Source organism: Olea europaea, chromosome 15, assembly GCF_002742605.1.
Source record: "Olea europaea var. sylvestris chromosome 15, O_europaea_v1, whole genome shotgun sequence".
Taxonomy (NCBI): domain Eukaryota; kingdom Viridiplantae; phylum Streptophyta; class Magnoliopsida; order Lamiales; family Oleaceae; genus Olea; species Olea europaea.
Window position 1 is genome coordinate 2065402 of NC_036251.1, and position 15837 is coordinate 2081238.

The 15837-nt window shown below is 34.1% G+C and overlaps 2 protein-coding genes across 3 annotated transcripts; one reads left to right on the forward strand and one right to left on the reverse strand.

Moving 5' to 3' along the window:
* Positions 1 to 8743: 8743 nt before the first annotated feature.
* LOC111409798 (glutathione S-transferase zeta class-like) lies at positions 8744 to 15729 on the forward strand. 2 transcript variants are annotated; one of them, XM_023039845.1, is made up of 11 exons: positions 8744 to 8839; positions 8912 to 9008; positions 9132 to 9188; positions 9369 to 9454; positions 9567 to 9638; positions 10378 to 10431; positions 10559 to 10634; positions 12031 to 12092; positions 12391 to 12450; positions 12928 to 13039; positions 13264 to 13501. In XM_023039845.1, exons 1-10 carry the CDS (start codon positions 8837 to 8839, stop codon positions 13036 to 13038), a joined length of 678 nt encoding a protein of 225 aa, XP_022895613.1. In that variant the 5' UTR covers positions 8744 to 8836; the 3' UTR covers position 13039; positions 13264 to 13501. The 2 variants fall into 2 exon arrangements, with proteins under 2 accessions (XP_022895613.1, XP_022895612.1); XM_023039844.1 differs by lacking the exon at positions 13264 to 13501 and adding an exon at positions 15403 to 15729 and having other exon boundaries at positions 8747 to 8839.
* Positions 14100 to 15562, reverse strand: LOC111411100. Its single transcript, XM_023041667.1, has 5 exons — positions 15248 to 15562; positions 14829 to 14985; positions 14639 to 14763; positions 14452 to 14543; positions 14100 to 14360 (listed from the first exon to the last, which is right to left on the reverse strand). Exons 1-5 carry the CDS (start codon positions 15560 to 15562, stop codon positions 14213 to 14215), a joined length of 837 nt encoding a protein of 278 aa, XP_022897435.1. The 3' UTR covers positions 14100 to 14212.
* Positions 15730 to 15837: the final 108 nt, after the last annotated feature.

A 15837-nucleotide genomic window follows, 5' to 3' on the forward strand; every position in this document is an offset into this window, starting at 1 on the left:
TTTGTTCTCTATACAGTTTCTGTTGTTAATGCTGCGAATGTCTCTGCTCAAGTCAGCAACATTCCAATGCTGAGCGGGACGAACTTTAAAGTTTGGAAAGAAGTCGTGGAAATTGTCCTCAGCTGTATGGATTTGGATCTTGCACTTCGTTCAGATCGACCCGCTTCTACTGCGGAAAACCCCAATGAGGGTAAAATTGAAAAGTGGGATCGCTCTGACCGGATGTGCTTGATGATCATGAAACGTTCCATTCCGGAAGCGTTTCGGGGCTCTATTACTGAGAGCGGGAGTACCAAGAAGTTTCTTGAAGAAATTGAGCAATATTTTGCCAAAAAATGAAAAATCGGAGGCGAGTAACCTTTTGGCTAAACTCGTTTCCATGAAGAATAAGGGCAAAGGGAACATAAGGGAGTACATCATGGAGATGTCTCATCTCGCATCAAAACTCAAGTCGCTTAAGTTGGAGCTGTCTGATGACTTGCTCGTGCACTTGATTTTGATCTCTCTTCCTACGCACTTTGGGCAATTCAAAGTAAGTTATAACACTCAGAAGGACAAATGGTCCCTAAATGAGCTTATATCTCACTGTGTGTAAGAAGAAGAGAGGCAACAGCGTGATAAGATTGAGAGTGCTCACTTGGCCTCAACCTCTCAGAACAAGAAAAAGAAGAGAGCTAAGGATGCTGTGGAAGGAACTTCTCAGCAGAAGAAGCAAAAGAAGCAGGATAAGGAGTTTACCTACTACTTCTGCAAGAAGTCGGGACACATGAAGAAGGAGTGTCCCAAGTACGCTGCCTGGCGTGTAAAGAAAGGTATGCTTCTAACTTTAGTTTGTTCTAAAGTTAATTTAGCTTTTGTACCTAAGGATACTTGGTCGGTAGATTCTGGTGCTACTACTCATATAAGTATGTCCATGCAGGATTGCCCGTGGAGCCGATCGCCAAATGATGCTGAAAGATTTATCTTTGTGGGCGATGGCAATAAAGTTGCGGTAGAGGCTATAGGGACTTTCAGATTACAATTAAAAACTGGGTTTTATTTGGATTTGTTTGAGACATTTGTTGCACCGTCCTTTAGACGGAATTTAATTTCTATTTCTAGTTTGGACAAATCAGGATTTTCTTGTTCATTTGGAAATAATAAAGTTAGTCTCTATCAAAATTCAAATTTTGTTGGTTCCGGTTATATGATTGATAATCTGTATATACTTGATATTGTTAGTTCCTATAACGAAATACTGCAAACAAGTTCATGTGGTACAAAGCGAAAATTAAGTGAGAATTCTGCCACTTTATGGCACAAGCGTTTAGGTCATATCTCTAAGCAGAGAATTCAGAGGCTTGTGTCGGATGAAATTCTTGAACCCCTAGATTTAACAAACTTCCAAGTTTGTGTTGAGTGCATCAAGGGGAAAAGAACAAACATGAGAAAATTAGGTGCCGAGAGAGCTACAGACGTCTTAGAACTGATACATACGGATATCTGTGGCCCATTCCCTACGGCTTCTTGGAATGGACAACAATACTTCATTACGTTCATAGACGATTACTCTAGATTCGGTTACCTATATTTAATACATGAGAAGTCTCAATCCCTGGATGTTTTCAAATCTTTTAAAGCTGAAGTTGAACTTCAACTTGGAAAGAAAATAAAGGCTATCAAATCTGACCGTGGTGGTGAATATTACGGAAAATATGATGGATTAGGAGAACAACGTCCAGGACCCTTCGCTATTTTCCTCAATGAGTGTGGAATTGTTCCGCAATACACCATGCTGGGCAAACCTAGTATAAATGGTGTTGCAGAACGACGAAACCGAACTCTTAAGGATATGGTAAGGAGTATGATAAGTCATTCCTCCTTACCAGAGTCACTTTTGGGAGAAGTTTTGAAGACCGCAGTGTACATTCTTAACAGGGTACCAAGCAAGGCAGTTGCCAAAACCCCTTATGAGCTGTGGACAGGCAAGAAGCCTAGCATTAAGCACTTGCACATTTGGGGTTGTCCAGTTGAGGCACGGCCTTATAGGCCACATGAAAGAAAACTGGACTCAAGGATGGTTAGCTGCTATTTCGTTGGTTACGCTGAACGCTCTCGGGGCTATAAGTTTTACTATCCCACATCAAGATCCTTCTTTGAAACAGGAAATGTGAGATTCCTTGAGGATATTGAGTTTGGAGAGGAAGGAAACATAAGGAACGTTGTCTTTGAAGAAGAATCTGTTATTGACAGCAATCAGGTCTCTGTACCTATTGTTGTTCAAGACACAGTTCTGGCAATAGATGACAATGTTCAGGCTCCTATTCCTGACATTGTTTCAGACCAAGACAACAATGAGATTCTTCCTCAAGCACCACCTATAGAACAAACTCAACAACCTCAAGAAGTGCGATTAAGGAGATCCACTAGGGAGAGAAGAAATGCGATTTCAGATGATTATATCGTCTTTCTTCAAGAACATGAGGATGGCGTTAGTTTAACGGAGGATGACCCGATCAACTTCCATCAGGCCATGCGCAGTTCTAACTCTCAGAAGTTGATTGATGCCATGAAAGATGAGATAAAGTCTATGAAAGATAATGACGTTTGGGATCTCGTCGAGTTGCCTAAAGGTATGAAGCCCATTGGTTGTAAGTGGATATTTAAAACTAAGAGGGATTCAAGAGGCAGTGTCGAGAGATATAAAGCTCGTCTAGTCGCTAAAGGCTTTACTCAAAAGGAAGGCATAGACTACAAAGAGACTTTCTCTCCGGTATCTTCGAAAGACTCTTTTAGAATAATAATGGCACTAGTGGCTCATTTTGATCTAGAGCTACATCAGACGGATGTCAAGACTGCGTTTCTCAATGGAGACATTGATGAGACGATTTACATGGTACAACCAGAAAGCTTTGTATCAGGAGATCCAAAGTCTATGGTTTGTAAGTTGAAGAAATCCATCTACGGTCTCAAACGAGCTTCCCGTCAATGGTATCACAAGTTCCATCAAATCATTACCTCGTACGGTTTTGAGGCAAATGTTGTTGATAACTGTGTATATCATAAGTTCAGTGGGAGTAAATATATCTTCTTGGTATTATATGTTGATGATATTCTACTCTCTAGCAGCGATATGGGCTTATTGCATGAAATCAAGAAATTTCTGACAAAGAAATTCGAGATGAAAGATCTTGGGGATGCCTCTTTTGTATTAGGTATTCAGATACTGAGAGATCGTTCTCGAGGTATCCTTGGACTTTCACAAAAGAGCTATATTGATAAGGTTTTGAGTAGATTTGGCATGAAAGATAGTAGACCAGGAGACACGCCCATCTCCAAAGGAGATAAGTTTAGTCTCAAACAGTGCCTCAATAATGATCTTGAAAGAGAAGAGATGCAGAAGATTCCCTATGCATCAGTGGTAGGGAGTCTAGTGTACGCTCTAATTTGTACTCGTCTCGACATAGCATTTATAGTGGGAGTTTTGGGTAGATACTTGAGTGATCCTGGCATGCAACATTGGAAAGCAGCCAAACGCGTGATGCGTTATTTGAGAAGAACAAAAGACTACATGCTCACTTACCGGAGATCAGATAGTTTAGAGATCATCGGGTTCTCTGACTCCGATTTTGTGGGATGCCAAGATAGCAGACGCTCCACATCAGGCTACGTCTTTATGTTGGCTGGAGGAGCTATCTCATGGAAGTCTGCTAAACAGACTCTCATAGCTTCTTCAACCGTGGCTGCGGAGTTCATTGCTTGTTATGAGGCATCCAACCATGGATATGGCTACGAAACTTTGTCACTGGATTACGAGTGGTAGATGGCATTGACAGGCCATTAAAGATTTATTGTGACAATAACTCGACGGTGCTTTACTCCAAAAACAATAGGAGTTCGACAAAGTCGAAATTCATTGATATCAAGTTTCTAGTTGTTAAGGAGAGAGTTCAAGATAAACAGATTTCCATAGAACATATAGGAACAAATTCCATGCTAGCGGACCCACTAACCAAGGGCTTAACGCCGAAGGTCTTTCATGAGCACACTGCTCACATGGGCGTTATTTCCAAGGATATTCTAGTCTAGTGGGAGTCAATTTTACGTTCTATATGTTTGCTTTAGACATTAAATTATTTAACCTTCTGCAGAATAAAGTTGATGGTCTATGATTCTATTTCTGAGTTTGCTTGTGTTTTCATTGTGCAATGTTTGCATTGCATTAAGGACTTTGGAATGATCTCACTAAAGACTAAAGAAGGACCAGTTGGAAATAGGCATGTTTGAGATCACATTTCATGTAAATTTTCATGCTACTCATCCATATTTGATCTATGTCATTAAGTGTATTAATATGTTGATGATCGTGGTTTAATCACTAATGTATTGTGATGAAAGTTGCGGTGGTTCCATTATTAGTATATGAGATGGACAAGATTGTTTAAGGAGCAGTCTAATGATAAATAGCATACAAATGCAATATAATTGTTTAAGGAATAATATGTAGCCAAGTGGGAGATTATTAGAAAAACACGATTTTCCTAAATTAATATTGGCAACATATTAATACAATTATATTAGCTATTTAATATAATGGGCAAAAATCAAGTGGTCTATTTTTTGTATACCCATAGACTACTCAAATTAATATGGACTAAGTGAGTAGATACCGGCTAATATTACTCTAATTAAGGGATAATGGGAACCTTAATTAAGTAGTATATAAAGGTTATTTTGGTTATGGTCCCCAATATACCAAATCATACACTCTTTTCCCTTCTCCCCATCAAGAAGAGAAATCACGGTCCCATTGAGGAATAAGGAGATTTGGTTGAGGAAGATCACAAAACCACCCTCTTCATTTGCATTCATCGGTATGTAGTCGATTGTCGCAGTAATTCCACAACAGTAGGCAATCGTTTACAATGGATACAGGTATATTATCTGAATCTGTGAATCCTAGTAATTTAGCATGATGTTGATCCTAGGATTTAATTTATATTTGGATCTAATTTGATTTTCTATCATCATGAATTATGGGGAGGAACGCCTTTCATTATATATTTATGAACTTATCTCTTCAGCGCCATTGTCAGTAATATTAATATATCCATGTAAGAAATGAGAACTTAGTCTTCGGATTTTTTTATTTATTATTATTTTTTTTTCCGTGAATTGATTGTAATGTGAAGAGGTGGACAAGTCTATTGTTTGTTTATGTGTCATTATTATGTACTTACGAAACTATTTCTTCAGCGTCATCACCATCTATATGTCTATGTGAGAAGTGAGAACTTAGTGTGTGCTTCTTTTTTTTTCTTTTTCTTTTTTTTTTTTTTTGTATATTTTTCGTTGAAATAATTGTAATATGAAGTGGTGGACCAGTCTATTGTTAGTTTATGCGTCAGCATTATGTATTTATGAACTTATTTCTTCAGCGTCGAAGGTAGATAACTAAGTGAGGAGTGAGAATATATATATATAGGGTTTGGAGTCAGAATAAACTTATCAAAAAACTGTTTGACACACTGGAAAAAGGTCAATAGCAACAACCATCCAGGTGCTGACACACAACACCTGGATTCAAACCCTGGATTTAAAACCTGGCAGACCAACTTTACTGTATATATATATGTATATATATATATATATTCCATGCATTTCGGGGACCAAATGTTTTTACATTTTAGTGGCAATATAACCACCATTTATTTATATATATAACTTTTCTAGATAAATTTTTTTTTTTTTTATTTTTCAATTCGTTTGAGTGCAAGACACATGCAGAATTCATGGCAATTAGACTCATTGGGTTAAAATTATATGACTTTTTAAGCACAAGATGGGTATATAGCTAAGGAAGTTATTGCCAAGAAATTATGACGATCACTTGTGCATCTTCGTTAGGAGGACAATATCATTTGTGACATCAAGAAGCATCCACAATGTTTCGATCGCGAGCATAAGTTCTCTAATGTCACCAAACGAATTTTTATTCCTTTTGCATATTTTTTTATAAGTTAAAATGTCATTTTATTTTTTTATTTTACAAGTATAAATTTTTAATTTCTATTACTTTATTTATTGACAAAATTTTTAATCGTTTTTTAGCATTCTTTTTGTTTCATTTAGCTTTTAATTACTACTTTTATCTACACCTGAAAGAAAGAGCAAGTGGAATTAAAGAAAATTAGTCATTAATCTTAAGTTTGTTAAACCTAAAATTTTATCTTCACATGTGGATATGGATACATTGTGTTCATACACAGTTTCTACTGAGCTCTATCCATAGCAAATTTTGTGTAGTTACGATTATTGTCAGTGTAGCAACGGAGAAGATGAATACGAAGGGTAGGAATTGGTTGTGTTTTTTTATTTTTACCTTTTTACTGGTATCTATATTTACAAGGTGAAATGAAATATCAGGAGTTTTTATTTTTTTAGAAAAAAAAGAGTTTGATTAGTACTTTATGTTTCCGTCAATGTTGAAAAAAGGTAATTAAATAAAGGCTAAAATAAAATTTGCTTGCTACAGAATAAATTCTTTAAAACAAAGAGCATCTTACCATATGTTTGAAGTATCTTTTAAATAATTTCGCCTTCGTTCACTATCAAGTATATGTTTTCCTAACGCATGTGTTTTGTTTTTAAAGAGTCTTTTGGAGAGAATAATAATATTATCTAATAAAAGTAATACTATAACACAAGTTTAGTAACATTACGTGATAAATTTAATTAAATATAGAATTATATGGCTCATTCAATAGTACATCACATTTAATGTCACTTAACCCATATTTAGTGGGAATTAGAATCGTTTTTTAGTAGATTTTAATAAAAAATTAAATGCGTGGTTGAAAGGTTATGAGTATCATAAAATGTGTGGTTAAAATAAATTGTTGACTTTGACTTAATATAAAATCTAGATTTTAATTTCTACCAAACAAGGTTTAGTGTTATTTAAAATGTTGTTGTTTATATCAATAACACTGAAAAAGTGTTATTCTTTTGGAAAAAAACTTATAACTTATATTATATCTTTTTCCGTCTAGCCGTTAGACGAGAAAAAGCACTTATTATAACCGATTCGATCCAATTCGATTCCTAATTCCTAACCTAGAATCGTGGGTATCTGAGTGAAACCGATTTTCATAAAATACAATGTATAGTTGGATAAACAAATATAAAACTTAAAAATCCCTATTTTGGTGATAATTAGTTTAAAAATCTAGATTCTAATCATAAGAAATCAAAACTTGCTCCTATTTTTTTTCATCTTTCCTTACATTAGATTGTTGCATTTACCTACGACTTTTCCCATGCAATTTGCAATACTTGAATGATCAATTTTTATTTTTTTTTTGGTCCAAAGTTATTACATGTTAATCTTTATAATTTGAACTTTTTTATGGGGTAAGTTGATAAATAAAAGCGCTCATCTTCTGCAATTCAACTTTTTACTTTTTTGCATTGTTTACAAACTTAAGAGACTTTTAATTTTTTAAAATACATGGGGATTGAACTTATTCATTGATTGGGTTGTGATATACCTTTTTTGTTATCTTGAGTTCATGATTCTCTTTTTAAATAAAATTTTATTCTTTTTTTATTATTCAAATAGAGCGAGTTCAATATGTAGATTGTAATTTCTTGATGCTATATAGTGATGTACCTAATTAGTATTTATTATGTCGGTTCGTTTTAAGAATAGAAGAATTTATACATTATTCATAATTAAATTATATACTTTACTATGCCACGTTTATGAATCAAATAAGATTTATTAAGAAAAAACAATTTATTCTAAAACTATAATTTGATCTTTGATGTTTGAATTTTCTCCTATTCTTGTTGTTTTTAGTTTCCACTATTTTGCTTCTTGAAAATTTCGTAGCTGAATTTTCTCTCTTACACAAACATTTTTGAGTAGTAGCGTGTCGGATATATGAACTGAAATGGCATATACAAATGTTTGTTAAGCCACCGTTTGGTGAAAATTAAAATTTAAATTTAAATTTGAGTCAAAGTCAATAATTAATTTTAACCATATTTTCATAAGACTCACAATTTTTCAACCATCCCCCTCATCAACTTTTATTAAAATCTATTAAAAATTTAATTTTAATTCTTACCAAAGAGGGCAAAATATATTTAAAAAATTTTATGGGTAGAACCAAAATTGAATCGGATTTGAGTTTGGTTCCACTATTTTACAAGGATCCAAGTGATTCAATTTACGTTGAAATGCTTGGACCAACCCACTTGACCCTTAGACATATGTTGTAATATCGTCTACATATTTTAATTTGACTTCTGTATATATGTTTTAGGTTTCGGATGTAAGATAATAATTTTATTATTATAACTTGAATGAGAATGTCATATCATAAAATGCTTTTAAACTCTAGTAATTTGAAATATTGAAATTATAATCCTAATTTATGTGACGTTAATATAACATTAAATGATGAGTGAAAAGATTATTCTACTGGTATATCAAATATTACATCAAGGATTATATAATGTATAAGTGACATTACGTAAGTAGTTGGAGGAAATTTGAAAATGGATAATTTAATTTTACATTTTATTTAATCTATCGCTTAACACTGTATCATATTTGAAAACTCAGCTACAGGGGCGGGACGACACTGTATCATATTTGAAAACTCAGCTACAGGGCGGGACGGTGGGGCCCAAAAAAGTTGGGGTTCAACAGTAACAACCAATCAGCTACCGCCGGCAGAAACCACGCACCAGCTGACGTCGATCCGATGATGATTTAGAATGTAGGTATTTATATATAAAAACAAAAGCACCCATCAATCCAGAATTTGCAATCGCTCGTTCTCCGATAATGGTAACCTTTTCTAACTTAGTTTTAGCTTTAATTCTGTGTTAATGGAATTTGACATTTTGTAATTATATTTAGGCAAGTGGAACTGGTGAGGTTTCAAAGAAGCTGAAGCTCTATTCCTATTGGCGGAGCTCTTGTTCTTGCCGCGTTCGAATCGCTCTCAAATTAAAAGGTCTCGAGTTTTTCTTCATTAATTTGAATTCTCGATTTGTTTTTGCTTAATTTATTGAAATTATTTTTATTAATTTTTTTTGATGATTAATGAAACAAATACAACATGAAATTGAATAAACAGGGCTAGATTATGAGTATATTGCAATTAACTTGCTCAAAGGGGACCAGAAATCTCCAGGTTTGACGCTTTCTCATCTCCACACCCCCCCCCCCCCCCCCCTTTTTTTTCTTCCTTTTCAATTATGTATAAATGTTGACATAACCATGTTATCTGTATTACTAAGTTATATGTAGCTTCGGTTGATTATCATCATATGATTTTATTTTTTTAACACTTTTCTACTTGTCGGGATTGTAGAGTTTTTGAAGCTTAATCCACTTGGATATGTGCCAGTACTTGTGGATGGTGACTTTGTAGTTGCAGACTCTTTTGCTATATTACTGGTGAATTTCTTCATTGATTATGGCAGTATAGAATTGTTTAATGGTGAATTCGGTATAATTCAACCTTACTATGAAAAGATATTGTTGTTGACTGGATACCACAATTGTGCAGTATCTAGAAGAGAAGTATCCTCAGCATCCATTGTTGCCAAAAGATCTTCAGAAAAGGGCTCTCAATTACCAGGTGAACAATTGCTGGTTAAATATCTCTGTTTGGGAATTATGTTATTAGGTTTAAAGAAGTACACTTGTTCTATCAATAACTATTTTTGTTTTCCAATGAACTCTTTGGATCGATATATCTTGCCCCTTCAGGCATTACCTAGCAAAGGTTAATTAATGTAAGATAAAAGTGGTTCAACATGATTCAACTTATGACTCTTCCCCAGTTATCTTAGGAGACAATTTCGTCTCTTCTGCATCATGTCTAGGAACTAATGTGCTAATGATTCACTAACCTTTTTCTAAAATATTAGGATCGGATTATTTTGTTAATTCAAAAAATGTTCATAGAAACATTTATTTTCTCTTTTGATTGAAATTATAAAAACTAGAAGAAGATGTGAGGATTAATCTACTTGGTTATACAATTTTAAAGAGCACACATAGCATAAACTTGTGGTGAACTTTCTAACTATATGCACATATTAAATATTACTGTGCTGGTTTAGAGGAATGGGGGGAGCGAATAGGGAAAATCTTGACATGTACTACTAAAAGTACGCAAACAATAACTAATTTTGGTAGTTCTAATAGATTTGTTCTTTATGTGGTGGAGAATGTGCTTGAGGACATTGAATAAACTAATGACCTGAAAAATTTACTGCCAATTTCATCTTCTAAATAAATCGTATGCAATTATTTACCTTTTCTTCTTAGGTTTTTGAATCTAACTTTGATTCTTCATGTTTTACTAATTGCAGGCTGCAAATTTGATTTCTGCAAACATACAACCTCTCCGGAATTTACTTGTCCTCGTGAGCATTAAATTGCCCTTTTGATGTAAATTTCATGTTCCTCACTGTAAAATTTCCAAATTACATGTGAGCATGATATGTTTTAATCATCATATATTGCATATTTAATTGATTTTTTAATGTGCAGGGCTATATTCAAGAAAAACTTGGTCCTGACGAGAAAATTCCTTGGGGTCAAACTCATATACGAAAAGGCTTTGCTGGTAAGCATTGACCTTGGTACCCTTTCTTTGAAGAAAGAAAAGAAATGTCAGGAGGAGAAACCATTGCTAGTAGAAGTGCTATGCAATTTCATTTAGACGTACAGATAATTTGATTACAGACTCATAACAGTAACAATTTGATTGCATTGTTGAATAATATCAAGCTTAAGTAATTTCTGACACCAGGGTTCCTCGTCTACTTCGTGCATTGATCTTATTTAATGTTTGGATTTAAATTCATATCATGTACTGCAGGAGAAGCACAATTGACTTTGAGCAATAGATTTCCTTAGCCCGTTAGTCAAAATATGTTAAAAAATATGCTATTTTCTATGGCATGCCTTGCATAAAATCTTAATTCATTGGGTTTTCCAACTCTCATATTCTATACATTTGCTTCACCCTGATTTGGTCCTCTCTCTGTACACCGTTATGATTATAGCCTACCTGCCGGTGGCTGCTGAATTTGTGTTATTCTAGAATAAACATGATCTGCTGTGACAAAATAAATTAATTCTTAATAATGTAAATAGTTAATTTATATATAATCCAGTTACTCTTTCAATTTTTAGCATCCAAAGACTTGTTACTATGGAGACACCAGTTGTTCTATGCCACCATTATAGCTTTAGATTCACCACTAATTAAAAATTAAGTCAAATTGAGTGAATTATCAGATGGACTCAATTCTCTCTTTTCAGCAGTTATTAGATATCAAACAAACCTCCCTAGAAGGTTATTTTAATGTAACCAATTTCTCTCTTTTACAATCAATTTCTCTGCAACACCGCTTATGTTAACTAATTGTCCATCCTTTCCAAGTGTGATTTATATGTTATGTATGGCTGTGCCTAAGGGCATTTTAGTTGAAGTAGATCTATTTGATCAATCAAAACCACGATTACTCCTTTGACTCTGCATTCCTTAATTGTTGAAATTTTGTGCTATTTTTGAAATGTTTTGTTTATACATGGAATTGATGCTCAAGTTGATTAGCACATGTAACTAGGACAAGTCATACTTGTAGAGTTGACTGACAACACGTTCTGCCAGCATGACAAAGTAATTATTCTTCACTCAAGTTTGGAAGAAGTGGTTGTTTTGTGAGTGTTATTAGGCCTTCCATCATCCGTGTGAGTAGTGGGAAAAAAAAAAAAGAGAAGCGGTTTGCTTAGCTGACAAGGAAATAAGTGTTTTGAGTTGAGAAGTCACTGGTAAATCTAATATCAATTCAGTTGTAATTTGTGCTTGTGCCACCTACTCTAGAAATAGGTTACTATGCTAAATATGGTTATCATCTGAATATTCTAGTAACTATTTGATTTGTGCTGCTACAATTCCATTTTTTTCCCCTTCAAATCACATTCCACTTTTCTGATTTCAATTGAATCTGCAGCTCTGGAGAAGCTATTAGAAAATTACGCTGGAAAATATGCCACGGGGAATGAAGTTTTCCTGGTTCGTTTCTTTCCTCGTACATAATTTGCTTATTATTGTTGCATGTTGTCATGCTTGAATTAAAAATTGCAACTTCTCAGGTTAATGATCTGGCCAGGTCCAAATTTGTACCAATTACTGATGATGAATCCAAGTTTGTAAATGTTACTGTATTTTATCCTCAAACATCCTAAAATACTAGGCCATGAGCAAATGTAAATTAGTCTAATTTAACAACTTATAAATAACCTAATTATGATAAAATTGCAGTATCATAGTATTTTTGAGGTTTTTTTATTCATGGGCTATAAACTTGCAGGCTGATTTGTTTCTGGCACCCCAGATTGATGGTGCAGTCAGAAGATTCAATGTTGACATGGTAGGCCCTTCATTGAAATCCTATCATATATATAAGGAACTTTATACTTCTTGAAGTAATCATGCAATTAAAACACTTTAAAAATTCCATTTACTTAGAGAAATTTTGATCAGTTGTATGCCATTTATCTGCTTTTCTTTCAAGTTCATCAAATTGAATGGTCCCCAGGTTCGTGCAGCACTGTTTCATGTTCATAGAGTTATCATAAAACAAAAGCTATAATTCAGTCAGCTTCCTTTTGGGGGGAGTGAATTTTTCCTAATTAGGCTTTCAGTCTTTTCATCTGCATCATATATTTTGTGGATTTTTGACAACTACAATTTCAGTATACATGTTTCTTTTCTGAAGGACTGCACGGTAGACCTGTTTTACCTTGCCTCATTGCATTTAATTCTAAATGTAGGTGCATTTATCAACATATCTGTATATGTATGTGATAATTTACCATCGATAAGTTGAACCTCAATATGTGGGCAGAGTGAATATCCTATCCTATCGAGGATTAACGAGGCGTACAAAGAACTCCCTGCTTTTCAAGATGCTATGCCAGGAAAGCAACCTGATACACCACCAGAGGCTAGAGCCTGAGGTAAAACATTAGCGTAAATACATTTATCACGTTCTTTACCTTCAGCGACCATCATGTTTTGATTAATTAACTAATTATAAGATATTCAATTCTAGTGAAACAGATCCCATCCTTTTACTCATTTCATTTTTCTTATTATAATAGCTTATCATTTAGCATTACTTTTCTTGTTCTTAATATCTCGAAAGACTTGCTCTTCTGATTCTTTTTTTGTTGGAAACCAGCATTTAGCTGTGTCAGGATTCTAGAATGGAGCACAATTTCACTAAGCTGGGAGAGTAGAAAGAGTGACCAGAAGGAAAGAAATAATCCATAATATATTGGTCATTAGTAATTCACACTCACTTATGGTGCTATTGGTGTGTTATTTAAGTGCTGAAAGATGCTTTATTTAAAATATATGTTACTGTTTAGTTTCATGAATAAGATGCATTATCCTATATACATCATGTGGTTTCAGAATGAAAAGTTGTATGCTATAGTGCTTTATAACGAAGTCAACTGGCATATATCGTGGAGATTCAAGCAAACTAAGAAATACAAATTGCTAGCAAGTTTTCAACGAATGGAAGATTTAACCATTTGTCGATGTCCGAAAGTGGCAATATATGGTTAGAACTATAACCATTAAACAACCAAAGTACTGTAAGAACTCTCGATTTTTTGGCCTAGTTTATTGAACATTTTCTGGCGATGTAACATATCATTGACAATAATGAACAACAGTATGATCCCGAATTCACTAGATTTTCAATGACTCAAGTTTGGAATTCATATCTGCACCATATAGATGTGAACATAAACAAATCAAATCACATTGATGAAGGCAACTTTCTTGAGTGATGACCATTGATTGATGCTACTTTATTTCGGAAAGTTTGATATCGGTAAAATGGTAGTTGCAAGGAGAAAATGTTAGACAGATTATCAATGGAGATTTCCTGATTTGTCATTTTCAAGAGATATAAACATCATTTACAGATATAAGGGAGGAAATTGATTGATCATAAATATACCCTCAACAACATTTTCAAACATGAAACATAACAACCTCAAAAAAGATTACTAAGAGAAAAATGACAAATATCACACCAAATTTTGTTTACAGTATATAAATAATAGGTATGGACTGATACAAAAGAGCATAAATCATACTTCCCTTTGTTTTTATTACTAAATAGTTTCCAATGGTACCTTAATCCTCTTATTATTTCCATTTCTTTTTGGCCTCATATTAGCAGCAGTAATAAGTTTATAACCAGAAGGGGGCATCTCACTTAGCTTGCCAAACCATTCCTCATAAAACTGCCACACTTCTGACCTGTTCAAAAGAAAGCCCGGCTAGAAAACTTAAACCCGAGTCCAAACTGTGGAAGAAGAGGCTTGAAACAGAGAAATTTAAAACAACTTACCAATAAGCTAGAAACTGAAATTGTGCGTATTTCCCATAAATCACTTCAACATCTCTTTGAACTGTCCGAATTTTTGAGCTTTTGGCATGAACCTAAATTATATACAGAGGACTAAAAGCAGATCTTAGGAAGATGCGAATGAATGAACTAGATGGTAAAAGGTTGATTTCATAGAAAGGAAATAGACCTGTTCTAGATGCCTAATAGTTTCTGAATCAGTTGGAATGACATGGTAAAATCCCATGCACATCAGAACATTAGCACAAGTAAACGATCCAAATCCATCTATAACTTTCAGCTTTTCTCTGCCAACTTATCATACTCAGGCAAGCTTAGAGTACCCACGACATCTTCAAGTTCTCTTAGTTGAATCCTACCCTCAACTATTTCTCGAGCACGCTTCAAAATACGACCTGCTCTATAGCCTAGATGGCACCGTTTTGCTAAAAGCTCCTCGTTAAGGGTAGCCAGTTCTCTTGGGCTCGGGAAATTTCCAATTTTAGTGCAGGAGGAAACTCCTTTTCCTTCTAAATGCTGAAAATCAGGAGAACAACAGCAATCAGCTTTATAACAATAGGATGTTTGATACTAATCACGATGCTTAAAAAATCCTTATTAAATCCTCTTTTTGGCTAGGCTTAAAAATAAATAAAACTAACTCTATGCTTATCTTTTTTTTTTTTTTTTTTTAAACTAAACATAATCTTAGAAGTTACTTTTTATTAACAAAAAAAATTTGCTTCTCAGAAGAGTAGTGTTTAAGCTTAACCAAACATGCACTAAGATTCCATGTTACCTGGAAACGGTCTAGCGTTTGAACACAACTTTCTTCCAAGTTAGCATTTTCTTCCATTGCTTTAACACAACTTTCTTCCAAGTTAGCATTTTCTTCCGTTGCTTTAACTTCTGCATAACTGTTCGCTAAATTAATTGAACATTTGTGAACTCCAGGGTCTTTCTTCAACTCTTTCCCTGCAGGTGTTTTCGGAACGAACTGATTGTTTTCAACTGTTTGACACCCGGAAATAGTTTCATTAGCAGTGTTCACAAGAGAATCATTAGACAAGGGAAGCTGTAGTTCCAACTGAGGTTCACAAAGTGCTTTAGCCATACTCAATGTCCTTGACCACCTGTAGAAGAGAAGCTCAACTAATACAAAAGTAGAGTAAATACTTTCTATTAACTTCTTACTTAGACTTCTACATTTGACACCAATTTTCAGAGGGACGATCATTGCAGATCATTACTAAATGACAATCATTGCAGATCATTACTAAATAGCTGTAATTTTTTATTAAATATTTAATTTTAAAAAATTAAATATATCTAAATATTTACTTTAAAATGTTGAAATTAATATTTTATTATCTATAAGTAGCTTTTACA

What these genes read in the sequence shown, in the direction of transcription:
- LOC111409798 (XM_023039845.1), top strand. An exon ending in TCCGGAATTTACTTGTCCTC is followed by an intron (nt 10,432 to 10,558) that starts GTGAGCATTAAA and finishes TTTAATGTGCAG; the next exon opens with GGCTATATTCAAGAAAAACT. An exon ending in GAAGATTCAATGTTGACATG is followed by an intron (nt 12,451 to 12,927) that starts GTAGGCCCTTCA and finishes ATATGTGGGCAG; the next exon opens with AGTGAATATCCTATCCTATC.
- LOC111411100 (XM_023041667.1), bottom strand. Translation starts at nt 15,562, where the DNA reads ATGGCTAAAGCACTTTGTGAACCTCAGTTGGAACTACAGCTTCCCTTG. An exon ending in AAACGCTAGACCGTTTCCAG is followed by an intron (nt 14,986 to 15,247) that starts GTAACATGGAAT and finishes CCTGATTTTCAG; the next exon opens with CATTTAGAAGGAAAAGGAGT. An exon ending in TTTCAGTTTCTAGCTTATTG is followed by an intron (nt 14,361 to 14,451) that starts GTAAGTTGTTTT and finishes TCTTTTGAACAG; the next exon opens with GTCAGAAGTGTGGCAGTTTT.